Below are 26,462 nucleotides of genomic sequence, written 5' to 3' on the forward strand. Positions count from 1 at the left end.
TCATAGACAGAAGTTGAAAAACAAGATCAGAAGGGAAAACACTAAGCAGAACCCAGACTGGAGTTTTGGTGTATTGCACCAAAGTAAAAGACTCTGGGGTGGGGGAGGGAGGGTTCAGGTCCTGAAACATGCTGGCAGAGGAGGACCTAGTGGGGGTTGTGTTGTTATGTGGAAATGTTATGTGTGTAGTAACCATTGTATTTTACTGTTGACTGTAAGCCATTAACCCCCCAATAAAGAAATTTAAAAGAGAAGAGAAACAGATATATGGCATTGGAGCTAACCCGGCCTCTTCCTTCTCTAGGGACACCCCAGGATCCATGTGTCCATACAGGGGTGTGAGGGTGCTATGTGCTGGCGGGGGTGCTGGTCGTCAGGAAGTGTGTGCTATCTTCATGACCTCGCCTGTTTGTCCTCTTCATTCAAACTGAACAGTAGTGTTTCACTCCTGTCTCTTCCCTAGGCCTCTCTGGGAACCCCGCAGACCTGGAGAAACGTCGGCAAGCTTTTGGACAAAACATGATCCCCCCCAAACGGCCCAAGACATTCTTAGAATTAGTTTGGGAAGCCCTTCAAGATGTCACCCTCATCATCCTGGAGATTGCAGCCATCGTGTCCCTCGTCCTGTCTTTCTACCGTCCTCCGGAGATGGGAGATAGAAGTGAGTGTCTTCAGCAGCTCAGTGTGATTCTGATCTGGACTCCACCACTAAAATACACATTGTACTGGGGTCTATAGGTTTAGCTTAAAAGTTTCCTCCTGTTATGGAGGGATGGGGGGGGGTCATCTAACTGGGCAAAGAACTGGCTGTTAGTAGCATGTAAGCTATTCTCCTAACCCTTCCTCATCCCAGGACCTTCTCCCTTCTCTCTTCAAGGACATATTCCGTGTCACAAATCGTCCCCTTCCCCAGCCAACAAGGCCTGGCTTCTCAGCCAGTAGCTGGCATCATGGGAAAAGCCAGGGGAGCCTGACCACGCTGGGAGGCCCAACTCCTTCACACGTGACTCTCTGCCGTGTGTACTGACAGGCTTTGATCTCTTTTTTTTTTTTATTTATTTTTATTTTTTTATTTTCCCTTTTGCTGCTCTTGTTTTTTGTTGTAGTAGTAGTTGTTATTGTTATTGATGTCATCATTGTTAGGTATGACAGAAAGAAATGGAGAGAGGAGGGGAAGACAGAGAGGGGGAGAGAAAGATAGATACCTGCAGACCTGCTTCACCTGTGAAGCGACTCTCTTGCAGGTGGGGAGCTAGGGGCTCAAACCGGGATCCTTATGCCGGTCCTTGTGCTTCGTGCCACATGCGCTTAACCCATTACGCTACCGCTCAACTCCCCAGACTTTGATCTCTTTAGCTACTTACTTCTTGGGAGTTATCCTGAATCATGATACTGTGAGAAAATGAAGCCCAATCCTGCTGTCCCCTAGTGTCCTCCAGGGCTAGCTCTTCTCCCTGGGAGTTAGATCTGACTGCCACCCTGGGAAGCATGGTGACACACCACCACCATCTCTGTTTATAAAAGTTCCCAGATGCCCAGGTGACCCTGTCTCTCTGTCCTTTGCCTGCGATAGAGTGTGATATAAACATGGCTGCCAGTGAAGACGAAGGGGAGGCCGAAGCCGGCTGGATTGAGGGGGCAGCCATCCTCTTCTCAGTGATCATCGTGGTGCTAGTGACCGCCTTCAATGACTGGAGCAAAGAGAAGCAGTTCCGGGGGCTACAGAACCGCATTGAGAAGGAGCAGAAGTTCTCCATTATCCGCAATGGCCAAACCATCCAGCTGCCCGTGGCGGAGATCGTGGTGGGGGACATTGCCCAGATCAAATATGGTGAGGGCACTGTGTTCCAAGGGGCCCTTGCCATCCTCCCAGCCTGGGGGCTGGGAATTACTGAAGACCCCCCCAAAAAGTGGACCCAGTATAGTCATGATTTGCCACTGTGTCCTTAACTCTAATGTCTGGACTGGCCATGTTCTAGTCTTTTGCACTATTATAATCTGCATTGGTGCTATTCAGAAAATCCCTAGCTCACTTAGCCCAAAAGGGTGCCAGGAAGGGATGGATTATCAGTATTGGCCAATAATCCATGGTTTAAAGTCTATGTAAATGCATTTTATTTTAAATGAAAGGTCTTTTATTTATTTATTTTTTAAAAGCGGACTCAAATTTGTGTTGGGTCCTGAATTAGAATTTATTGATGTTATGGGAAGGAAATACAAAATAGAAGCTGAAACTTCATAAAAGATTTAAGACTTGGGGCCAGGTGCTGGCACACCTGGCTAAGTGCACACAGTACAGTGCACAAGGACCTAGGTTTAAGACCCTGGTCCCCACATGCAGGGGGGAAGCTTCACATGTGGTGTAGCAGGGCTGCAGGTGTCTCTGTTTCTCTCCCTCTATGTCTCCCCCCCTCAGTTTCTCTCTGTCTCCATCCAATAATAATAAAATAATTATTAAAAAAAGATTTAAGACTTGCACTACCTAACCTGTATGTTTCCTCCTCCTCCTCATTCTTTTTCTTCTTCTGTTCTTTCCTACCTACCTTCCTTCTTTCCCTCCTTCCTTCCTTCCTTCCTCCCCCTTTCTAGAACACCACTCAGCTCTGGCTATCAGTGGTGCCAGGGATTGAACCTACTATCTCTTGTTGTATATAATTCCATGCACTACCATTGTGCCATCTCCCCAGTCTTACCCTGTGACTATTAAGGCAAAAAGTGTTTAGTATTCAGGCTGTGGGACAGTGTCTGAGGATTAGCAGTAGTCGGAAATTATCACAGAAAGGAGTCTATCCAGATTGCTAGAGCTGACGTTGCCTTAGCACAGCCTGGAAGCTGTCACAGTGGGTAGAGCTCCAGGACTACGTGCATGAGCTCTAGAGTCCGACCCAGATGCCAGAGCGATGCTCTGCGTGTGTTTCTCTCACTCTCTTGTATTACGTAAATAAATATTTTACTTATCTCTTTTAAGGTAGAAACCAGAGAAGCAGAAAGGCAGAGAGAGAGAGAGAGAGAGAGAGAGAGAGAGAGAGACGATAGAACCAAAGCTCCATTCAGTGTGGTAGAGGCCAGGCTCAAATCTGGACCACACACATAGCAGAGCAGCAAGCTCTCCAAGGGAGCTATTTCACTGTCCCATAAAGACATCTTTTAAAAGTAGCAATAATAATGATAAAGGCTCTCTGGATACTCCCTATGCCATTGCCCTATAAGCTGGGCCTGGGGTGGGTGTTGAATGGACCCCAGACTCTCACCACCCTGCCAGCCCTGTCAAGCTTTGTTCTTTGTGCCTTAGGTGACCTGCTGCCCGCAGATGGGATTCTGATCCAGGGCAATGATCTCAAGATTGATGAGAGCTCTCTGACTGGGGAATCGGACCATGTCAAGAAATCCCTGGAAAATGACCCCATGTTACTTTCAGGTAGAGCCTCTGGCTACCCGATTTCCCTTCCCCAACCCCCTGCAACAGCTAGATCACAAAACACTGACCTGGGCACTTCTCTCTCCTCTGGCCCTGCCCCATCTCTTCCTCTGGTTCAGCTCTGGCAACGGCATAGAAATGCTCTGAGTATAAGGCCCGAGGGGGTCCCTCTGAATCAGATTCTACAGGGGCCCTGGCAGGGTTCTGCTGGCATGGGTGCAAGAAAAGCTGGGGGTGGGAGAACTGGTCCTCAAGGCAGGGAGACACACTTTGCTTCTTGCCCTCACTTTGCTGCCTCTAAGTCCAGGGAGCCCTGCTTTGGACTTTCCCTGCTATCTGGTATCATTATTCATGGAGGAGGAAAGAGGGGCTTTCTTAAGTTTGTATTTTAGTCCACATTATAGCTGGTTTGAAAAAAGAAACACACACACATACACACACACACACACACACACACACACACACACACACACCACCTCTCCCACCTTCTTTCCCACACAGGGACCCATGTCATGGAAGGATCTGGTCGCATGTTGGTGACTGCTGTGGGTATCAACTCCCAGACTGGAATCATCTTTACTCTCTTGGGAGCCAATGAGGAAGAAGAGGAGGAAAAGAAGAAGAAAAGTAAGGGGCATTTGGAATGGGACTCTGTCCCCTCTCATCCCTGTGGATAAACTAAGAAGCAAAGGTTATAGTATATCTGGGTTCAGTGCCCATTTGGAAGAACCTGCTGGGAGAATAGGTCAGCTGTCTAAACCCCTTGCCAAGATAAAGATGTCAGCTCTGGCTCCCCAGAGTGCTCTGACTGTCTAGACTTCCAAATCAACAGGCATTTGAACGTCAAACTGTGTCAGTGGGTGGGCTGTAAAGGGAAAGTTATAAAGCCTGTCTCAAATGAGTGGACCAGGTGACTTGTCCCCAGATATCCTCTGTGGACTCCAACCCCTCAGTTCCAACCCCTGCCTTCCTCAAACCTGGTGGGTTGAATGAACCAGAAGAGTGAAGGCAGGGTGGTTCCCAGTGGGTCAGGGGGGAAATGTGACGTAAGTGCTAAGACTCTGAGCTCTCGGTGGTAGGAAACACAGCTAGAACAGTGGGGACAGAGAGTTCTTGAAGTTACTCCTGTCTCTGTTCACTTGGTCCGAAAAGAATACAATCAGAAAGCAAAAAAAAGACGACTGCCACACCTTTCCCTATCACTCCATCTTCCCTTGGGGGAGAGAGAGATGGCCCTCACTTAGCTGGAAAACTGTCCTGAGCTGTACACAGTCTCCCAGGAGCTAGACTGTTGTCTACAGCTACCGTAAATGAGCCAGAAGAACACTCACCCGGTGCTGGGGAACTGACATAAAGACAGACACCTTCCAGGGCCTTTGTCATCAGGCAGAACAGGACCTCCATGTCCTAACCCCCACCCCATCTCTCAGGCCAAGGACGCCTCTGTACTCCAAGCAGACGCAGCTCAACTGTTGGGCCACACTCTCCTGTCTTAAGGTGTCTGGCCCGCATCCCAAGCGCTCATAAGAGCAGTTGTACACCAAGGTAGGAGCTTCCTTCCTTGCAGCTCAGCCCCACTGCTGTCGCCCCTCTGGGCTCTGAGCAGGACCACCAGCTGGCTGGCTGACCTCTGAATAGGAGTCGCTTTGGGTCTCCACCCCACTTTTTTCTTTCTTGTTCAAACAGGTAAAAAACAAGGAGCCCCTGAAAATCGCAACAAAGGTAACCTCTCCACCCACCCATTTGCCATCTCTACCTGCCTACACTCCAACCAGACCTGTCCGGGCCATCTGCCGCCCCCCTTTTCCTCTCCATTAATCTGCTCCTCACTGCTGTGGCCCAGATGCCTCATCTGGAGGAAGGTGCAGAGATGCCCAGTTCCGACTGAAAATGGGACAACAGTGCCCTCTGCCGTTGGCTTGCAGAAGCTCATTCTAAGTTTCTCTAGGGGAGCTGTTAGGATTGGTCTGCTCTTTCCAGGGTGCTGAATTCTTTGCTCCCTTGCCTCTAGGCCAGGTGGAAACACCGAGGGTCATCAGTTTCTGGATTGAAAGGCGTCAGGGTCCTTCCTCACTGCAGAGGGAGTCAGGGTGGGCAGTCCCTGCACCCTCCTCTTGCTGGCTTCTTCATGGATTCCTTCTGGTCTGGATTCCTCCTCTGCTGGTCTTCTGGGCTACTTGGAGAGATCTCATTCTCTTTAGCCCCTCTCTTTGTTCTCTCTGCAGTCTGTTCTGCCTTCCGATTTGCTGTGTGTCTCTTTTCCGGTGACTGTGTTCCATCTGTCTCTGTCTTGTTTGTGAGTCTGACAGCAGAGACTATGTCTCTGGAAGGGCGTCCAGAGCCAAAGGGGGCTGGCTCTGCAGGGGTGCAGACAGGGGGCTCTGGGAGCCAGTGAGCTGTGCTCTCTTGAGATAGTTCCTAGGGATTTTTCTTCCTTGTAAACCAGCGTCATAGTCTTTAGAAGTGAAGTCATCACATTAGAAAACCAGGGCTACATAGAAATAATTCTTGGACTTCACGTTTCCTTAACTCTTCTTTGAAAAGCAAAAGGGACTTGGAATATGTCTGTCTTTATTCCCACCTTCTCTTATTCCAAGGGTGTGGGGGCAAAATGATTTAACTCCAGGCCTCTACTCTGTGTCTCGCTCCTTTCTTCAGGTTACAAAAGGGGGTTTCCTTCCCCTGATACCCAACTGACACATGAAGGAACTAGCAAAGGCCTGTCTGGGGGTCCATATCTTCCCTGACAGTCTATCTAGAGAAAGAGAGAATAACTTTTTTTAACAGAGCAGACTGAGGACCTTTGAATGCTCTGGAAACATCTGCCAACTTTCCCCTTCAGCCCCTTTCTGCATGGAAGATTCCCTGTTTGAAGCAGTGAATTCCAGGGAGGACGTTGGTAGTAGCACTTAGCAGCAATCCTAAGACTAATCCTCTTGCTGGGAGCTCTGAGAGGAACCTGGAAACTGCCTCTAAAGAGGAAACCCACACCTTCAAAGAACCCCCTGTCATCTCAAGTGTTAAGAGTATCAGTCCAAAGACCCAGATAAAGTGTCAATGGCAAATTTCTGACCTGAGTGGTGAGAGCTGATGTCAGGGGTCCAAGGCATATTCCAGGAAGACAACAGAAAGGATCTGGGTCTTCACCTACCCGTTTCTCGCTGTGACTGCTTTGCTTTCTCACCTGTCCCCTTTGTGTGTGGCCCCCTTAGCAAATGCTCAGGATGGAGTGGCCCTGGAAATCCAGCCACTCAACAGCCAGGAGGCACTTGACAATGAGGAAAAGGAGAAGAAGGCCCCCAAAATGCCCAAGAAGGAGAAGTCGGTGCTGCAGGGCAAGCTGACACACTTGGCTGTTCAGATCGGGAAAGCCGGTGAGTGGGGTGCAGCCTGCTCGGGTCCTGGGCCCCCACTGCAGTGATTCTTTTTCTCTCTCCAACGACCTGGCTTCCCAGAAAGAAGCTACAATAGTGGTCATAGCCATATCTCTGCTAGGCTTTTTCAGAGAGCAACATTTTCCTCTGGGTAAGGGTAAAAAGCCTAGTGGTTTTTGTTTGTTTGTTTGTTTGTTTGTTTTTCCACAGGGGAGCTATACATTAGCAAGAAGGCAGACTTGGTGCCCACCTGTCTCCTTGTAAGCTCTTTGAGGTTGGGGGGGGAGGTGCTGTTCATGGTAGGATGCAAATTCTGGCCTGGCTGGCACAGAGTAGTCAATTCAAAATGGAGATGGGGAGGAAGAGGAAAGGAGGGTTGGAGAGGCTCCTTTCTAAGAGCCTATGGGCCCAGAGGAAGTAGCTTCTCCTTTCCTTGCCTCTGTGCTCTCCCTCCCCAGCCTCCTCCTCCCTCAGCATGGAGCAGAAGTGCAAACAAAAGGCAGTGAATGGACCATCCCTCAAGTTACACTCCTTTAACTAACGTTGTTTAATGACTTCCTAACTGCACCCCTCTTGGTTACCATAATTATCATCTAGCCCAGTATGTCTCTGATTGTCCTCTCAACCTAGGCTGAGATTTCAAGATTCTAGCCTTGTGCGGCAAGCCATTTCCACTTGAATTAGCTAACGGTCAAAAAATCTAAATGTACACATTGACAGAATCAGTGAAGTTCTGTAGATAGACAGAACCACCTCTGCCCTGGCCGAGGGCCTCCTGAAGCATCAGGCCCTCAGGCCCGCCGAGACCCAAGCCAGACTGTGGTTGGCATGGAGCTCTTCTCACACGTCGTGGCACAGACAGGTGTAGGTGGGCCCGGATTGAGGACTCCCCCAGATACTGTGGCCAGGCAGCACCGGGGCAGTGAGAGCACTTGGTCAGTTGCTTGTTGACGCTGCGTAGAGTCTTTCCCCCTCCTCAGGGGACAGCACAGAGGGACCAGCAATCCCTGTTCATTTGAGACTTGACTGGTTTTACCACATTTCAGCAAATTGCTCAGACTCAAACAACCCAAGATGATTGGTCCCCATCCCACTGTGGCATTCCAAAAACTCCATGCCTTCAATTCTTCATCTTTCAAAAGGGATGCTAACCCACACTCATGGGTTAGTATATGTGCACTGTTTGCCTGACCCATACTAAGCACAATACAAACGTTCAGTATCATTGTCCTCTTCTGTCTGTGCCATGTCAGGAGAGGGGGTGGGAAGCCCTAAAAGTTAGCTTGGCACCATGTTGGCACCGTAGGGGCTCTGCTGTCAACAGGCTGGGAATCGCCTGACTTGTACTGACGACTACTGTTACAGACCAAATGGATAACCTGCTAGGCAGTAAGTAAATGGAGTCACTGCACTGTGAATTGTGGGAAGGGAGCAGGTCTGGGATAGAATCCATACTCTCTCTCTGGGATAGATAGATTCTGTTGTGGAAAACTAGGCCAGTTACTTCCCTTATTTATGAATGAGGAAACAGACTCAAAGAGAGCCAACAAGTAGTTCAAAGCCACGAGTCACATTAGAGAGCTGCAGAGACTAGCACCTGCATCTGTGGAATACAAAACAGTATCTTTGACCTTGTGGGAGCAACTCCAACCCACACCCCCTACCTACAGTGCACAAGAGAATGGAGAAGGGATTTGAGCATGACCTTCTGGAGGTAAGACTCTTAAAGACTTGTAGCAAAGATTTTGCCGATTCCTCTCTGGTGAGGTCCCTAAGGAAACCTTTGAGCCTGGGTTCATATGACTTGTTTCCTGGGCAGGTCTGGTCATGTCTGCCATCACAGTCCTCGTCCTGATTCTGTTCTTTGTGATCGACAACTTTGCGGTACAACGCAAACCGTGGCTAGCTGAGTGCACGCCAATCTACATCCAGTACTTTGTCAAGTTCTTCATCATTGGGGTCACTGTACTAGTGGTTGCTGTGCCAGAGGGGCTGCCACTGGCAGTCACCATCTCACTGGCCTACTCTGTAAAGGTGAGCCCGGATCATACTGTCCTTCTGTTTCACAGGGGAGGGGAGGGGAGGGGAGGGGAAGTGGGGCGTGCCCTGTGCCCTCTGGTGTGGGCTAGGCCAGTCTGGGTGCTGCCTCCTCAGAGCCAAAGTCTCAGGTTCTGTGGAAGACTTATATTAATTATTGGCTTCAACTTTGATTTGGAAGGACTCAATTGCCCCTTCCCGCCCCCCAAACTTTTTCTCCTTTGCAGAAAATGATGAAAGACAATAACCTGGTACGGCACTTGGATGCTTGTGAAACGATGGGCAATGCCACCGCCATTTGCTCCGACAAGACGGGCACACTGACCATGAACCGTATGACTGTGGTGCAGGTTTTTATCGGAGAAACCCATTACCGCCAAATCCCAAGCCCTGATGTCATTTTGCCTGAGGTCCTTGAGCTTCTTGTCAATGGCATTTGTATCAACAGCGCCTACACCTCCAAGATCCTGGTACATTTCTCCTTTGCCTAGAGACTTAGAATGGGGAGTTGGACAAGAACGTTTGTTTTCTTGGAGAAAGTGTTTCCTTGTTTATCCTGCCTGAATGGCCATCTCGGGCTCATTTCCTACATCCCTGTGAACGCTTAGACTAGAAACAGCTCATGAAACTAGACCAGAGGTCAGGAGAACAGGGCAGAGCTGCAAAATACCCTCTATCACCTCATAAAAGCAGTCGGAGAATTGGGCTTTCTTAAGAGTAACCAGAAACACAGAACACTTTCCAGAAACACAGGGTGAGACCCCTGGAGCATCCCTTGGGTAAAGTAAAATTTGTAGTCTGCTGTTGAGGGCACACCCTCGGTGGCTCACAGGTGACCACAGTCAGTGTTGGCTCCCTACCTGTGAAAAAGCAAGTGACCTCTCCCCATGGGTTCCAGGCTTACCTGGGAAGGTCCTGTAAGACCTCTCCCAGCTGAAGCAGCTCACTCAGTCTTGCCATGTCTCCTGCTTCTCTCAGCCTCCGGAGAAGGAGGGTGGCCTGCCACGCCAGGTGGGCAACAAGACCGAGTGCGGCCTGCTGGGCTTCGTCACCGACCTGAAGCATGACTACGACGCTGTGCGCAGTGAGATGCCCGAGGAGAAGCTCTACAAGGTCTACACCTTCAACTCCGTGCGCAAGTCCATGAGCACCGTCATCCAGAAGCCTGGCGGCGGCTTCCGCATGTACAGCAAAGGCGCCTCCGAGCTCATCCTGCGCAAGTGAGCGCCCTGCCCCAGCCCCCACTTCCGCTTCCTCTCGAGGCCCACCCCTCAGGTCATCCCTTCAGGAAGGTCAGCGAGGCAGCGCCCCTGAAATGAACAACAGTCTCCTTCCAGCTGATGACGTAATAACAAAATCCCAGGCCTCTGCTGGGCCAACCATTGTTTCTAAGCATCTTAGGAGGAGGTTCGCTTTCTAGAACCTCCACAGTTTACATACTATTGTTATCCCTGGCTTACAGTAGGAAAATTAAGTCACTTGCTTACAAGGAAGTGAACTAGCTTGCTGGAAGTGATAGAGCTAACAGCAGCACCCCAGGATTTTGCCCTGGGCACTCTCGACTTGCATTACCTAACCTGGCTGGTTACCCATACAGTATGATTCCATGAGTGTGGGAGGCTTTTCAAGGCCAGGGAAGGCTCAGCAGCTAGAACTTGTGCCAGCAGGTGAGTTCCAGTGCTGTGGTGTCTCTGAGAATGAAAGAGTCAGCCAGGAGCAGTGAAATGGTGCCAGCACAAGACTCAGATGATGCAAAATAAGTAAATGAATAGAAGTGCTTTGCAATACTGGAAATTTGATTTCTATGCTTCCTTTCCCTTCTCAGTTCTAGTAACTGGAAGGCTGTGAGATGAAATTCAACTGCCTAGATCTCCCGTAGGGCGTTAAAGTTAACCTTACCTGGGTTTAAGGCCAGTCGCTGAATTAATCAACACTCTGCCTTGAATTCAGCCACCTTCTTTGCATCACCATGCCCTTTGAGCCTCGCACTTCACTGAGGACTGAAGAGTCCACCTTCCAGAAGTTCAGAGAGCAGCTGTGGCACAACTGGCCTTTGCTCCAATAGGAGCAGTTGACCCTGGAGAGCCACACACCCTGCTTCCTAGGTCTTTACTCCCTCAGCTCATCCCACCTTGGAACTAGCTGGCTGATGACTCTCCCCTGCCCAGGGCCTGGGGCTGTGTCTTTAGAAATGGTGCGGAGGTGTCTGGAGAAGGCTGGCCAGGACAGTGGTGCTACTTTCTGACTTTGTGCCTCTGCAGGTGTAATCACATCCTGGACAAGCAAGGGGTGGCAGTGCCATTCAAGAGTGTGGACCGAGATGACATGGTCCAGAAAGTCATCGAGCCCATGGCCAGCGAGGGCCTACGCACTATCTGCCTTGCCTACCGGGATTTTGATAATGAAGAGCCGCAGTGGGACAATGAGAACGACATCCTCCACGAGCTAACCTGCATCGCGGTGGTGGGCATTGAGGACCCTGTGCGTCCAGAGGTGAGGCTGTGGCTTGGAAAAAGGGCCCATGTGCAGGCCTGGTGTAACTGCGGAGCTGGGAAGGAGCAGTGGAATCGTGCAGGCTCAGAGCTCCAAAGATAACCCTGACATCTGACACAGAGAGAGAGAAAATATAAAAGAATAGAATAAAGTAGTCTGGAGGTCAAATTAACCAGGACACCAATTTGCTCTTCCAATCAAAATGTTCTTGTGCTTCGCTACAATAAATGTAACTTGTACTCAAGACATTGAGTAATGTCTCTGGAAACAGCATTGACAGCATCTGCCTCTGGAAAGTTTAGATGGAAAAGCCAAAGGCACGAGAGGACTAAGAAGCCAAAAGCACAGACCCAGGAAGGGAGGGGTAGGAAGTGGTGAGAATGCTGCTAGGTAGGCAGATAGTCACTAGCCTGCAAAGGTCCTGCATGTCCTGCCAAAGTTTCTAGATTTGGAAGCAGGAAAGTAAGTTTTGCCACTTGCCTCCTGGAGTATTTTTCTCCTGCAACTCCTAGTACAGCAGTAACATTCAAATGTGAGTCCCGTGAGGGAGGCGGAGGTGAGGTGGCCCCAGGCAGCAGAGAAGCAAGCTGAAGGCACTGGGCTCCTTGGCGCCACCCCGGGGCTGCCTCTGCCATACCCGGAGCGCAGGGGCAGCTGGCCAGAAGTCGCCTGCCAGGCATCACCCCAGTCCCTGCTTCCTCTCGCCTCACTCTCCACAGGTCCCAGAGGCCATTAACAAATGCAAACGTGCTGGCATCACTGTCAGAATGGTGACAGGTGACAACATCAACACCGCTAGGGCCATCGCCACCAAGTGTGGTATTCTGACTGCCGGGGAAGATTTCCTGTGCTTGGAAGGCAAAGAGTTCAACCGGCGCATCCGCAACGAGAAGGGCGAGGTGGGTCTGCAGCCCCACTTGAGAGTGTGCAGGGACACAGGGGCCCATGAGGGTGGGTTTCCAACTGAAACTTCTTCCTGGAGAAACTGCCTTTAAATCAGAGCGGCTCTCTCAGTGAAATGGGGGCTTTTCTTTCTCTTTGTTCTCTTCCTTCACAAGCTGTCTTTTGAGATGGCATTATGTCACATCTCTCCTTCCCTTTTTTTATTCTTTCATTCCTGAGACAGTTTTTTTTTAGATATTTGTTTGTTTATTTATTCCCTTTTGTTGCCCTTGTTCTTTTTTTATTGTTGTCGTTATTATTGTTGCCATTATTGATGTCGTTGTTGTTGGATAGGACAGAGAGAAATGGAGAGAGGAGGGGAAGACAGAGAGGGGGAGAGAAAGATAGACATCTACAGACCCGCTTCCCCACTTGGGGAGTGACTCCCCTGCAGGTGGGGAACCAGGACCTTGAACCAGGGTCCTTACGCCGGTCCTTGCGCTTTTGTGCCATCTGCGCTTAACCCACTGTGCTACTGCCCAACTCCCTCATGTGACAGTTTTATATGAATTTCTCTCTACTTCTTTCCTGTGTCACTGCCATGTGACTAAGGGAAACAGGTGTGTGGCCTGTGTATGGAGCAGACCCAAACTGCTTGGTCTGTGGTGAAAATAAACATGAGAACTCAAGAGCTTCTGTGTAGCCACCTGAGCCAGCAGCTAGCCCTCAAGGGCCTAGAAAATGAGGAGTTGGGAGGCTGCGCACACCTGGTAAAGCTTGCACATTATTATGCACGAGCAAGCAAGTTCAAGCCCTTGGGCGTCACCTGTAGGTGGGAGTGATGGAGCAGCACTGCAGGTGCCACACCTCTCTCTCCCTGTCAATGAAAAAAAGATGGCTGCCAAAAGCAGTGGAGGCATCATGCAATCACTGGGCCCCAACCATAACCTGGTGGCAAAAAAGAAATAGGGAGGTTGGCTCCCAGGTAAGGACTTGGCAGGAAAAAGAAGACAAGCAGGCCCTGAATGGTCTGGGTCAGTGGGCCTGCCCCTGGAGACTGAATTGTCTTCTTCATCTACCTGAAGTCCAGGCCGAGTTACCCTGAGGCCACACCTCTGTGTGCCCAGAGTGCCCTGAAGCTCAGGTGTGAGGAGAAGTGAGATCCTTCTGGATGGCTGAGGTGAGCATGGCTGACCTGAGTCTTTCTGGTGTTGACAGGTACAACAAGAAAAGCTGGATGAAATCTGGCCGAAGCTCCGGGTCCTGGCACGGTCCTCCCCCACTGACAAGCACACGCTGGTGAAAGGTGAGCTCAGGTCCTGAGCAGGGATGTGGAGGGAATGAGCAAGGGCCCTCAGCCAGGGCAAGCCTCCTGTCCTGAGTGGGGAGGTCTGAGAGAAGGGGCACGTGCAGTCTGACAAATATCTGCACCCTTGGTGAGGGTAAGATGTCTACCAAAGTCTTAGAGCACCCAGAGGTGAAACACAGTGGAAGCACATTGCTCTGCATGCATGAGGCCCTGGGTTCAGATCTTGGCACCAAGTAAATAAATAAATAAAACAAGATTTAAAATAAAAATAGCCAACTCACCTAGCAGAACACACACCTTTCCATGTGCAAGGGCTCAGGTTTGAACTCCTGCTACCACATGGGAGCAGCACCCCCAGGGGAAGCTCCTCAGGCAGTGAAGCAGTACTGCGGTCTCTCCTCTCTCTCCTCCTCTCTCCTCCTCTCTCCTCCTCTCTCCTCCTCTCTCTCCTCCTCTGTCTCCCTCTCTCTCTCCTATGTGTGTGTCTGTCTGTCTCTGTTTTTATCCCTCTGTTTGAAGAAAGAAAGACAGTCTGCCAGGAGAGGTAGAATTGTTCGGGCCCAGTAAAACCTTAACAGAAAGGGAAAAACAAAACAACAACAATAAAAACAAACAAAAACACCATGGAGATAGCTCAGTATAAGAGAGCTGAATTTGCGTGTCCGAGGTCCCAGAGGACCCAGGTTAAATCTCACATTCCACCTTCTATCAGAGCTGAGCAGTCCTCTGGCCTCTCTCAGTCTCTCTCTCAAAAGTAAAAAAAAAAAAAAAAAAAAAAAATGCAAAGATTCCACAAATGTCGGCTTTAAAACATGAAGTAAAATGTTATTTCTTAAACACCATCTCTTGTTTGCCACTGGTCCTGTGACCTTCACGTGTTCTCCTGTTTGGTTGAACCGTCCCTGTTTTGCAAATACAGTTTAAGGAAATCACTCATCCAAACCACCAGTCTGCCAGATGGCCACCAGGTCTCTGCCTCCAAACCGTCAGGTGCCTTGTCCACCAGGTAACAGCTGCCTTGGGGCACCAGACAAGATGTCGGATGAGGACAGATCTTGTTAACTCAGCGTGTCACCTGTGAAGCAGTTGACTGCTCTTAGGGATACTACAAAACTTCCAGCGTAGGGAAAGAAGGGAAGAAGGAAATGGCAAGCGAGGTGGAGAGAAAACCCAAACTACCTTTCACAAGGGACAGAGGACTTGGCTGATGGCTTCAGCTAGTGCACACGGGCTCACAGTGGCATCTGTCTTCCCCAGGCATCATTGACAGCACCGTTGGGGACCAGCGTCAGGTGGTGGCTGTCACTGGTGACGGCACTAATGACGGGCCAGCTCTGAAGAAAGCAGATGTTGGTTTTGCTATGGTAAGTAACATGGTGGTTCCCTCCTGCCCCATCACATCCCACGTTGCGCTTCTCCTCTAACGCCTTCTCTCCTGCTTACCTAACCAGGAGCAGTGTGTATAACACAGACGGAGTGGCACAGGCAGGAAGTCATGAAGTATCAGAGCCCAAAAAAGCAACTTAAACTTGCCCATGAACCTGGTGCTATTGTCTGTCTAGACGCCCTATATATAGAAAATTCATGTTCCGCATGGAACAATATACTACTTTTCACTTAGGAGGTTGGGAACAACTAATTCACTTAAAAGCTTTTAAAAAAAAAAAATCACAGACTCCAAGGCTCCATCTTACAGTTGGATTCAGTAACATCAGGGCTGGGGCTGGGAAATTTGTGGGTTTTCTTAATAGTTACATTTGTTGATTCTGATAGTCAGGGATATTTAGAAATCCTCAGATGTTCCACACAACCTCATACTTGAATTATGATTATAAGCACGTTGTATATATTGAACCATTGTTTTTTTTTTAATCGAAGAGTGATCTTTATTTAGGATACTCTAACAAAAGAAAAAGGTTTATTCTAGAAAAATTCAAGAATAGAAAAACCTAGAGAAAAGAACACAAAGAATCCGGCATCAGTAACAGTCAGCATTCGACCAGCTTCCTTTCACTGACATACTCCCCAAGACTTTCCCTTTCCTCAACCTGCAGATAAATTATTTTATTTTATATATTTTTTTAATTTTTAACCACAGCACTATTCAGCTCTGGCTTATGGTGGTGCAGGGGATTGAACCTGGGACTCTGGAGCCTCAGGCATGAGAGTCTGTTCGCATAACCATGATGCTATCTACCCTCCACCCATTTTATTTTATTTTTATTTTCACCAGGGTTATTGCTGGGGCTCAGGGCCCACACTACAAATCCTTGTGGCTAATTTTTCCATTTTTTTCTTTCTATCTTTTTAGTTTTTGTTAACTAAGACAGAAATTGATAGGGAGGGGAAGATAGAGAGTGGAAGAGAAAGACACCTGCAAACCTGCTTCACCACTTATTAAGCATCCTCCCTGCAGGTGGGGTGGGGGAGTTTAAACCCAGGGCCTCGTACTTGGTAATATACGCCCTAAACTGGGTGCACCACTAGCCAAACCCCCCTGATGAACTATTTTGAAGAAAATCTAACAGTGTTTATCATTTTTACCCATAGATGTCCTGTTCTAATATATGTATGTGAAAGATAAATATCAATAATGTAATGCCATACTATCATTAAATATATCTGTAGTCAATTTATATACTTCCCCATGTTTTCAGAAAAGTCTTTCTAGTTTATTTGTCCAGATCAGGATCTAGATAAGTTCTATACATTGCAGTTATTTTATATATTGCTTCAGTCTCCTTATCTATAGCCATAGCTCTAGAAGTGTGAGTTCCCAGAAGCCTAGAGAAATGCAGAGTCTCAGGCTCTGCATCAGAACTACTGAATCAGGAAGCCTGGAGTTCAGACCTAGAGTGTTGTTAAAATTCGGAAGCTCCAGCTGGCCGGGCTAGCTTCACGGGCGGGTAACAGAGACGACCAGAGACATACGGCTGAGCCAGGAAGCTGTATTTCTTTATTCAGGAACAACGATTCATAAACTAACCCAAACTAATCACCAAACAGAACTCTGTTGCCTCTTTCCCCCACGGCGGCGCAAAGCACTCTCGAACTCTCCAACTCTGGAACTCTGGAACTCTCTCGGGGTTCCTTGGGGCGGGGACAAGCGGGCCCACGAAAACTAGAAGGACTGAACCAATTTTCTTGGCAGGGGGAGAGCTAGAACAACCCAATGTAAAGCATACAACACTAGAGATCCCTCTCAAGGACTCTGACACGACTTAAGGTTGAAGAACAACTAGTCCTACAGGATCGCCAAAGTAAAATTCCCCACCATCACATTCATGGATTCACTAAGACTTGGCATATGGCTGCACTTGTGGCCAAGATTCTCTCCGTGATAGGCTGAAGTAAGAATGGAAATGATAGGCTGAGATGACCCTGTGTTCACTCCCTCCTGTGAGGGCTCACACCAAGGATGCTCTTATCCAGGCGACTAAGATGCAGCACAGGGATGATTCTGCCTTGGAAACTCCCCAGAGACTCAGGCCTCAGGTTTTTATTGGGGTTATTCTCAGACTAAGAGTCCAGACTCCCACATGTAAAGTGAATGTTCAACAGGAGCCATATTGCTTGGATGCATAGTCTAGGCACCATGAACTGCTAATTACCACTTAATTCTTGACTAGGAATGTTCTGAGAGAAAAGTCCCTACTATGTGAACTCTTTCCTGCACAGTCCGCTTTTATCTTTTCCCCCTAGTTATGTGTGTGTAAATTTATAGTTTATTTTATTTGTTTTTTATTTGTTATTAATAGTGAATTACAAGATTGCAAGATTACAGGGTAATAGTTCCATACCATAACCATCAGCTGCTTGCTTTTGAAGAAACCAGACTGCAGGGCCGGTCGGTAGCATACCCAATTAAGCGCACATAATAGGAAGTGCAAGGACTTGCACAGGGATCTGGGTTTGAGCTCCCTGTTCCCCACCTGCAGGGAGGACACTTCACAAGTGGTGAAACAGGTCTGCAGGTGTCTGTCTTTTTCTCTTCCTCTCTATTTCCCCCTCCTCTCTCAGTTTCTCTCTGTCCTATCCAGTATATGGAAAAAAAAAGGCTTCCAGGAGCAGTGGATTTGTAGTGCCATCACCAAGCCCCGGTGATAACCCTGGAGGCAAAAAAAAAAGAAAAAGAAAGAAAGAAAGAAAAGAAAAGAAACAAACCAGATTACATGAATTTTATGTGTTGTATCCGTATAATGTCCTTCAGCATGTTAGTTTGTCCCTTCTATTTCCTATATATTAAAAGTTATTTTTAGAAGCATATTCTAGCTTCTCTCATGACTGCTCAGCTCTGGCTTACGTAGTTTTATTTATTTACTTATTTATTATTGAAGAGCGAGAAATTGAGAGGGGAGGGGGAAGGAGAGAGATACCTACAGACCTGCTTCACCATTTGTGAAGCTTTCCCCTTGCAGGTGAGGACTGGGGACTTGAACCCCGGTCCTTGCACACTATAGTGTATGTGCTTAACCAGGTGTGCCACTGCCTGGTCCCCATCTTTTGGTCCTTCAGGCATGAAAATCCATTTGTATAACCACTATGCAACCCCCCCTAACCCAAATGAAGATGTTCTGATTTATATTACTTATTAATTTTAATACTTCTGTAAAAAAAATAGAATCACCCCCTGTGTAGTTACTCTGACACCAGTCCTGTGTGAAAAGCGCTACTTCACCACTTATGAAGCTTTCTCCTTGCAGGTAGGGACCAGGGTTTTGAACATGGGTCCTTGCTCATGGTAACATGTGCACTTAGCCAGGTGCACCACCACCCAGCCCTAGTGGTAGAGTTCTCTTTGTTTTTTAGTCAATCATTATTTCTAGAACTCTTCAGTGGATAAATCCAGGAAATATATCGTATACTTTTTTGTTGTTGACAATGACTTAAAGATAAAATACAGCTTGAATTCATAGTGTTATTTCTAATTTGTATTACAGAGTTCTAACTTCCCAGCTTCTGGTTTTTATCTCTTAAACTGAAAGTTTTTTATTCCTGATTATATTATCATTATTACCTATTGGTTTTATTCTAAATTATATATAATACCTTCAAAACACAGTGATAGCAAAATTACTAAAAGCAGTCAAAGATTTCTCCTGTCTTTCTCATTTTAACATGTAGGTATATCTTACTGGGACTGTACCATCAAAATACATTTTTTAAAGATTTATTTATTTGTTTATGGTGGATGGAGAGAGAGAGAGAGAGAGAGAGAGAGAGATCTAGAGCAACACTCTGGCACATGGGATGGCAGGAGTTGAACTCAGGACGTCACACTTGAGAGTTCAGAGCCTGATCCACTGAGCCACCTACCACTTCCCCTCAAATTACTTTGTGAAAAGCACTTGAAACATTTTTCCTTCATGCTACCAACTGACTGTACCAGTTCACTTATGTCATGCGGCTTTCCATTTTAGAGAGGGCTTGGAAGCTTAATTTTATTTTCTACTTGTATAAAAAATAAATAGTTGGAGAAATAAGTTTGGGGACAGAAAAATAGAATCTAAAAGGGAAGGTGGTCCAGAGAACCATGAACACACCGGTTGGTCTGAGCAGGAGATTACATAGAGAAGGCTGGAAATGAATCCGAGGTCACCTGTTGTAGGCTTGGCCTGCCAGACTCAGAAGCAGAGTGTTTCTCAGGTACAGCTTTCAGCCATTGGCATGTCTGTCTAACCAGAAGACTTTTGTGCTTCCCCAGAGACAGAATTTTGAAAAGAGAGGATAGGACAGTTGAGCCATACTGCCAGACTCCTCCTAGAAAGAAAAGAAAAAAAAAATGCAGGGCAGGTAAATGAAATGAGATGCTGGCAATGGGAAGAGGAATGTAACAATTTGCAACTAAACTAGATAGAACCTGTTCCCTACCGTTCAGCTCATTTCTCAAAGGGAAAAGAGAATGAGAGAGTAAAGCTAACTGTGATTCCCAGTGTCCCCCGTCTTCTCTGGAGAGTGACAGGGGATGCATTTTCCTTTTGTTTGCATGGAGGGAGAAGTAACCCCAAACATGATGTGCCGGTCCTTCCTTTTTGTGTAGCTGGTGTGCCCTCTAGTGTCCTGACCAGGAGGTGGCGTCTGGGTCTGGAAGGCAGATAAACTCAGCTGCATCCATTCCCTCACTGTCTGCCTTCCCCCTCTGACCACAGGGGATTGCGGGCACAGATGTGGCCAAGGAGGCATCAGACATCATCCTAACGGATGACAATTTCACCAGCATCGTGAAGGCAGTGATGTGGGGACGGAACGTCTATGACAGCATCTCCAAGTTCCTGCAGTTCCAGCTCACTGTCAACGTGGTAGCCGTGATTGTGGCATTCACAGGGGCCTGCATCACTCAGGTGAAAGGGCTGTGGGAGGGGGTGCAGCAGGGGGTGAAGCGTGGGGGTCACGCGGCAGTCTCCCCCATGGTGTCAGGGTAGGCAGTAGCTCTAGGGGGTCTGTTGCCTCCATCTTTCCATTACCTTCCATCTGTTCAGCCTCTATGCATCAGCCACCGTGACCAGCACTTACACAGAGTATTTCTAGTCTTCACAACAACCTCGCGAAGTAGTAAAGTGGAGTTAAAGCCCATTGTATAAGCGGAGAGCCCAGGGCTCAGAAATGTGAAGAAACCTTTTGAGGTCATTCAGCTAACAAGTTGGGTAGCAGACAATAGGTCATTTTAAGGGCCAAAAGGAAGTTGAGGTGGGAAGAGGCCGGGTGGCTTCTAGAAAAGAGCTGAAAAGACTGGTGTCCCCCCCTCCTCCCAGGATTCCCCTTTAAAAGCTGTGCAGATGTTGTGGGTTAACCTGATCATGGACACATTCGCCTCGCTGGCTCTGGCCACAGAGCCTCCTACAGACTCTCTGTTGAAGCGCCGTCCTTATGGCCGAAACAAGCCTCTGATCTCACGCACTATGATGAAGAACATCCTGGGCCATGCAGTCTATCAGCTCACTGTCATCTTCAGCCTCGTCTTTGCTGGTGAGTTGGACATGGGGCCGGGCTGTGGCTGGAGGTGGGGGCAGAGATCAGCTGCAGGAAAGAAGACAGCATGGACACAAGTGGGCACACCACTAAGCATTATAGCAACTTCGCATTGTGTGAGTTGGTGTTCTCTTAAGAAGTTCACATGGCGGGGGGCAGACGGTTGCGCAGCGGGTTAAGCGCACATGGCACAAAGCACAAGGACCTGCATAAGGATCTCGGTCCAAGGCCCCAGCTCCCCACCGGCAGGGGGTCGCTTCTCTCCCCCGTCTCCCCCTCCTCTCTCAATTTCTCTGTCCTATCCAACAACAACAATAATAATAACAACAACAGTAAACAACTAGGGCAAAAAAGGGGGGAAAAAGAAGTTCACATGGGAGCCATCTCCACTACATTGTTTTTCTTTTTTTTCCTTCAGTTTTTTTTTTTTAAATACTTTTTTTTTAAACTTATTACTGGATAGAGACAGAGAAATTGAGAAGGGAAGGAAAGATAGGGAGAGAGACAGAGACACCTGCAGCACTGCTTCACCACTCGTGAAACTTTCCCCCTGTAGGGTCTTGAATCTGGGTTTCTGAGCCCTGTCATGTGAGTGTTTAACCCAGTGTGTCACCACCTGGCCCCTTGTTTTTCAATGGATTGTAAATCCAAAAGCTTGGGTCATGTTACTTAGGAGTAAGTAGTGCACTAAGTTTCAAACTTGCTGTGCTTGACTCCAGTGCACCACAAGAAGGCAACACTAGGACCAGAGAAAGAACTCGCTGGGTAGGCCACCTGTGTTGCCGTGTATGTGCGTGAGCCAGGTTTGTGGTGATGGCTCTCTAGCCTCTGCAGTAGAGGAAGCTCTGGTGCTGTGGTGTGTCCCCCTCTCTCAAGAATGTTCCAGTGTGATAAAAGCATTCATGTGCTCTATAAAAGAAAAACGGCAGACCGGTAGACAGAATCAGATCTGCGGAGATCAAGACCAACACATAAAATATCTGACAGCTACTGTAGCTTAGATGCTGACCAGTTAGAATGGACACCCACCTCAAATAACTGAGATTAGCATGCTAGTGTGTTCTGAGCTGCCCCGAGCCCCCTAGCGGCCATACTGACCTGCAGTGCATGCCTTCTGCCACCAGGTGAGAAGATCTTTGACATCGACAGTGGCAGGAAGGCCCCTCTGCATGCACCGCCCAGCCAGCACTATACCATCATCTTCAACACCTTCGTGCTGATGCAGCTCTTCAATGAAGTCAACTCCCGAAAGATCCATGGGGAGAGGAATGTCTTCGGGGGCATCTTCCGCAACCTCATCTTCTGCTCTGTGGTCCTGGGCACATTCATCACACAGGTGGGACTCTAGCTGGAGTTGTGGGGGATGGAGTGGCAGCTGGGCTGATAAAGGAAAGAGATAGTCGGTTGGGGAGCAGTGAAGCTGCGGGTAACACGTTTGAGGAAGGTTGTCAATTTGTTTCCATACCTGTCGTGTTCCAGAATTCACCTGCTGTGGCGAGTGTTCCGTTGCAAGGCCACCTGTTTGGCAGCAGATAAGATTAGACCTGTGGGACTCTTTCTCTTATCTTTCTAAAACACCACTAAGCAAGCAGCAACCAAGAGGACAGTCCTTCTTTCCTGCCTCCTGCTAGTCTGTCTGATATGTGCCCCCACACCTCACACAGCCCTCTCTCCCTGCTCTTGCTCCTGATGTGTAATCAACAGAGAGAGAGAGAGAGAAAGAGAGAGAAAGAGAGAGAAATGTGCTAGTGCATGTGGAGTTGACAGAGAGAGCCTGGTTTGAGCTTCTCTCGGGGTCAAGGATGTGGCTGGCTCAGTGATGAAAGGAGAGTGTTCCTCTGTCTCTTCCTTCTTGATCTAGCCAGAGATACGCAATCTGTGGATAAGAGAAAGTATAGGCTCACCCTATAGCCAGAGTCCCTGACATACCCTGCCCCAGGGCGTCTCCCTTATTTGCCTCCCATCCTCAATTCCTCGTCCTTACCACAGTGGCTTCTCTGTGTCACCCACTAGCTTTAACCACAAACCTCCAACTCCTTTGCCTCAAGTTCAGACATCAGTAATTTTCACAGTGACTATGTCTGTCTCCCCAGCAGAATGTTCTAGAAAGATTTTTTTTCTTTCTCTCCTGGATGATTTCTTTCTCTTTCTGCAACAAGCAGATCTAGGTTTGGAGCTAGGGATCCTAGCCCAGTCCTGGATGTGGCTTTGGTGACCTTGGCTGGAGGGAGAGCTCACTGCCCACTACCACCTCCCTCATGATAGGCTGCTTCTTTCTCTGTTCTAGATTTTTATTGTGGAATTTGGGGGGAAACCCTTTAGTTGCACGAAACTCAGCCTGTCCCAGTGGCTGTGGTGCCTCTTCATCGGTATTGGAGAACTGCTATGGGGCCAGGTGAGTACCCCACCCTATACACTACCCCCCCCCACCCCACTCAGTTCTCATGTCTGCAAACTCAGCCCCCTCTAGGAGATATTTGGTTTTCAAGTCCTTTCCATCTTCAAGAATCCCAAGTAGTGTTGACCACTACAGACAATTCCAGTCACTCCAAGAGAGAGAGAGATGAGGTTCTCAGGGGAGGGGAGTATACAGACCACAGAGCTTGATCCCCATGAAGCTGTAGTCAGGTATTGATGTCATGTGGGACTCCCCCATCTCGTCTGTTCCTCGCTGTGCCCTTATCGGAGAGTTGAATGCCTGACTCTTACCTGAGATCAATCTGCACTTACAAAGTCTCTAGCAGTGCAAACTCTTGAGTTCTCTCTAGAGAGAACCTGACTACTCTCTAGCTCTACTCTCCTCAATTTAGGATAACAAAGTTAATGGTAGTTCATTGGTAAATCAGTTACAATGTTAGAACTCTAGAAGTCCTCAGTAAACGTTAGCTACTCATATTAGAATAGTATCCCTAGGTCTAGGAAGAGTTTCACTCCTTCCCTTTGCAGGTACCCCTCCTCCTTAGCTCTGGCCTGGGTTGAACCTCTGCAGACCCCACATCTCCCCAGCATGACTGGATACCAGAGTGACACAGTCTTTATTCTAACTGACCCCAAAGATCCCCAGGTGACACTTCTTTCGCCTGCTGTTTGAAACTCCCACCTGGGTCCAGTCTCCCCTGTGGCCATGTAACCTTGACACCACACGGCCACTGCTCCGTCCAGCATCCAACAGCAGAACTGTGGCATTCTTCCTATTTTAAAATATGTGGCACCATGTTAGACTCCCCACATTGCCCCTTCTCCATCTGAGCCCTGTCTACCCCTCACCCTGTTTGTAAAAATGGACCAAGTGGCAAACTCTGAGCTCACTTTAATGACTGATTTGGCATTGCAAGCCCAACATACTGCTCCAAGTTGTCCAGTTGAACTCATCTCTCCTGGGGCTGGATGATGGCATTCCCAGTTGAGGACTCACATTACTATACACAAGAACTTTGGTTCAAGCCCTGGCTCCTACCTGCAGTAGAGAAGCTTCACAAGTGGTGAAATGGTGCTATAGTTCTCTCTCTCTCTCTCTCTCTCTCCCTCCCTCTCTCTCCCTCCCTCCCTCCCCTCCTCCCTCCCTCCCTCTCTCCTACCAAATAAAAAGTTAATAACTAAATAGAATTCATATTTCCCATCTTCCATGCCCTGTCCCATCTACTTACTCATTCCAAGTCCAAGAAAATGTGGTCTCCTTTTACTATAATTTTATAACACAAGAATTTGCATGTGTATAGGGTGGGGGTAGATAGCATAATGGTTATGCAAAGAGACTCTCATGCCTGGGGCTCCAAAGTCCCAGTTCTGATCTCTGATACTACCATAAGCCAGAGCTGAGCAGGGCTCTGGTAAAAAGAAAAAAAGAAAGAAAGAAAGAAAGAAAGAAAGAAAGAAAGAAAGAAAGAAAGAAAGAAAGAAATGCATGTGGCAATGCAGAGGACAATCATTGTCTCCCAGCCCCTTCTCTAGCCTGCACCTACACATGCAGTGTGACCAGTCAGTCCCTAGATCTGGCCTCTCCCTGTGTGTCCTTCTGTGCTATATACCACGCTTTAGTTCTAGTTCCCTAAAAATGATACTTTGCAAATGGACCAGAAGGACAGACAAACAGGAAAATGAGATCGCCAACGAGGCAGGTGGCTGTGTGGTTACTAGAATGTACACTCTCTGTATGCCCACCAATACTGAAGACCTCCCTGAGGCCGGCTAGTCATTTTTGGCAGCTATCATTCCCCAAGGGAAGACTTGCCAGGGTGGGGTGGCACTTTTCCTCGCTCTGCTGGGGCAGGAAAGGTGATAGCACACAAAAGTAACCCGCCCACAGGCCTGAGCCATATCAGCTGAGGGGCAGCTCTTCCCCTGATGCTGCTGTCTCTCTGAATCTGTCTCAGCTCATCTCCATGATACCTACCAAATCGCTGAAGTTCCTGAAGGAGGCTGGGCATGGCACCACCAAAGAGGAGATAACCAAGGAAGCTGAGGGGCTAGATGAGATTGACCACGGGGAGATGGAGCTGCGCCGAGGCCAGATCCTCTGGTTCCGAGGCCTGAACCGAATCCAGACTCAGGTACTCTGACAATGGCCTCTCCTCCCCATGGGAGACACTCTGCCCTCTTGGGGCGGGGGGGCTGCTGGGAGGTAGAGGGGCAACAGCCCTTTGCATCCCATACCTCACCCGTTTCTGATGCCCACTACCCCACAGGCAACCCTTGCTCCCCAGCTTAAGGACAGACAGAGGCCAGGGCTCTTCTGAGAAGAAGGCTCACACAGGGCTGAGAGCGGGGGTTGGGAGGAGGGTGGCCCTAACTGTTCAGACAACCCCTTAGCTTTGGGGCAACTCTCAGCCATTGCTCCCACACTCTGCTGGGAATAATGGCTCCCTGCATGTCATTTCTCATAAGTCCTGGACTTCCCTGCCCTCTGGAAGGAAGGACTTAGACAATATCTCAGCACCAACATCCCCAGCATGCAATAAATGCACATCCTCAAGGCTGAGATGTCATCTGGAGGGGTCTTAGTAAGAGAACACACTTTTATGTCCTCCTCCCTCAAAAAAAAAAAAAAAGTGGAAGGCTATGGTGGAAAGCTGGTGGCTGGTTACCTGTGTGTAAATGTCAATGGTCTCTCAATGCCTGAGTATCTTTTGCAGGATTCAGACTCGCTTCCCAGAAAGGAAGAGGCTATCAATTCTCCAAAACTTTCCCCTTCCCTACATGTCTGAAATGTGATAGGAACTGCTTCTAGTGCTTGAAACCCATCCCCCCCCCACATCTGTAGCCCCTCAGTCACTTCCTCCTCCCTTCTCCCCTCCTACTTTCCACACGTCAATTCTAACTGCTTTCTCCTGGGTGAATAAGCTGGTCTAGGCAGCACAGCTCCTGTCACTTGCCCTCTTTTACACCACTTAGATTTTCCATCTCTAAACTCTGTAAATACCAAGGTTATCAGGTGCTCTGCCAAGAACAGGCCATGTCCCCCTTCTGACTGGCTGGAGAGTACAGAAATCAGTCTCTAGCTTAGCCTCACCAATGGTTTAGGAAGTTCCCTAGTCAACCCCACCTCCTTAGTGTATAGGGAGGCGATGAAATGAACGCCTTAAACTAGATGCCTGCTAGGAACTTGTCTTCCAGAGACAACAGATGGAGAACCAAGAAATGGGGGTGGAGGGTGGCCAGGGGAGGGGGGCCTCCCTAAGTCTCTCCTCCTAGAAAGGGAGCCTCCCTCTACAGGACACTCAGCATCCCCTCCTCACCCTGCCCACCCTCCAGGCTGCCGAGTCCACTGTGGGCAAGGGCCTCGCATACCCAGAGAACCCACTGTCTTTGGCTCCTGTCTCTGAGGCCCCTGGCTTTCCTTCAGATCTGTGCTTTTCAAAATAACATATCTGCTTTTCTTCCTTCAGGATCATCTGCCTCCTCTTCTGTGTGATTTTCCACCCTAGCCAGGATTCTAGGGTTCCAGTGTCCCCTGGATCCTTGCCACTCTTTTTTCTTGGGG

General features: G+C 48.5%; 1 protein-coding gene across 7 annotated transcripts in view; it reads left to right on the top strand.

The window, feature by feature from the left end:
- The window catches only part of ATP2B4 (ATPase plasma membrane Ca2+ transporting 4), a 109,936-nt gene that overhangs the window by 73,799 nt on the left and 9,675 nt on the right, over positions 1-26,462 (top strand). For 3 of the 7 annotated variants that reach the window (XM_060178623.1, XM_007522117.3, XM_007522120.3), the window contains exons 3-20: positions 464-661; positions 1,574-1,831; positions 3,293-3,418; positions 3,920-4,045; positions 5,105-5,140; positions 6,631-6,792; positions 8,612-8,826; positions 9,057-9,299; positions 9,808-10,049; positions 11,091-11,322; positions 12,042-12,221; positions 13,423-13,510; positions 14,771-14,877; positions 19,663-19,854; positions 20,266-20,479; positions 21,607-21,818; positions 22,770-22,877; positions 24,856-25,032. In XM_060178623.1, the coding sequence (XP_060034606.1) occupies positions 464-661; positions 1,574-1,831; positions 3,293-3,418; positions 3,920-4,045; positions 5,105-5,140; positions 6,631-6,792; positions 8,612-8,826; positions 9,057-9,299; positions 9,808-10,049; positions 11,091-11,322; positions 12,042-12,221; positions 13,423-13,510; positions 14,771-14,877; positions 19,663-19,854; positions 20,266-20,479; positions 21,607-21,818; positions 22,770-22,877; positions 24,856-25,032 (3,116 nt within the window). Of the gene's footprint in view, positions 1-463; positions 662-1,573; positions 1,832-3,292; positions 3,419-3,919; positions 4,049-5,104; positions 5,141-6,630; positions 6,793-8,611; positions 8,827-9,056; positions 9,300-9,807; positions 10,050-11,090; positions 11,323-12,041; positions 12,222-13,422; positions 13,511-14,770; positions 14,878-19,662; positions 19,855-20,265; positions 20,480-21,606; positions 21,819-22,769; positions 22,878-24,855; positions 25,033-26,462 lie in introns of those variants that run through there. The other 4 variants (XM_060178624.1, XM_007522118.3, XM_060178625.1 and 1 more) reach the window with 2 other exon arrangements.

Source organism: Erinaceus europaeus, chromosome 19 (genome assembly GCF_950295315.1).
Source record: "Erinaceus europaeus chromosome 19, mEriEur2.1, whole genome shotgun sequence".
NCBI classification, from domain to species: Eukaryota; Metazoa; Chordata; class Mammalia; order Eulipotyphla; family Erinaceidae; genus Erinaceus; species Erinaceus europaeus.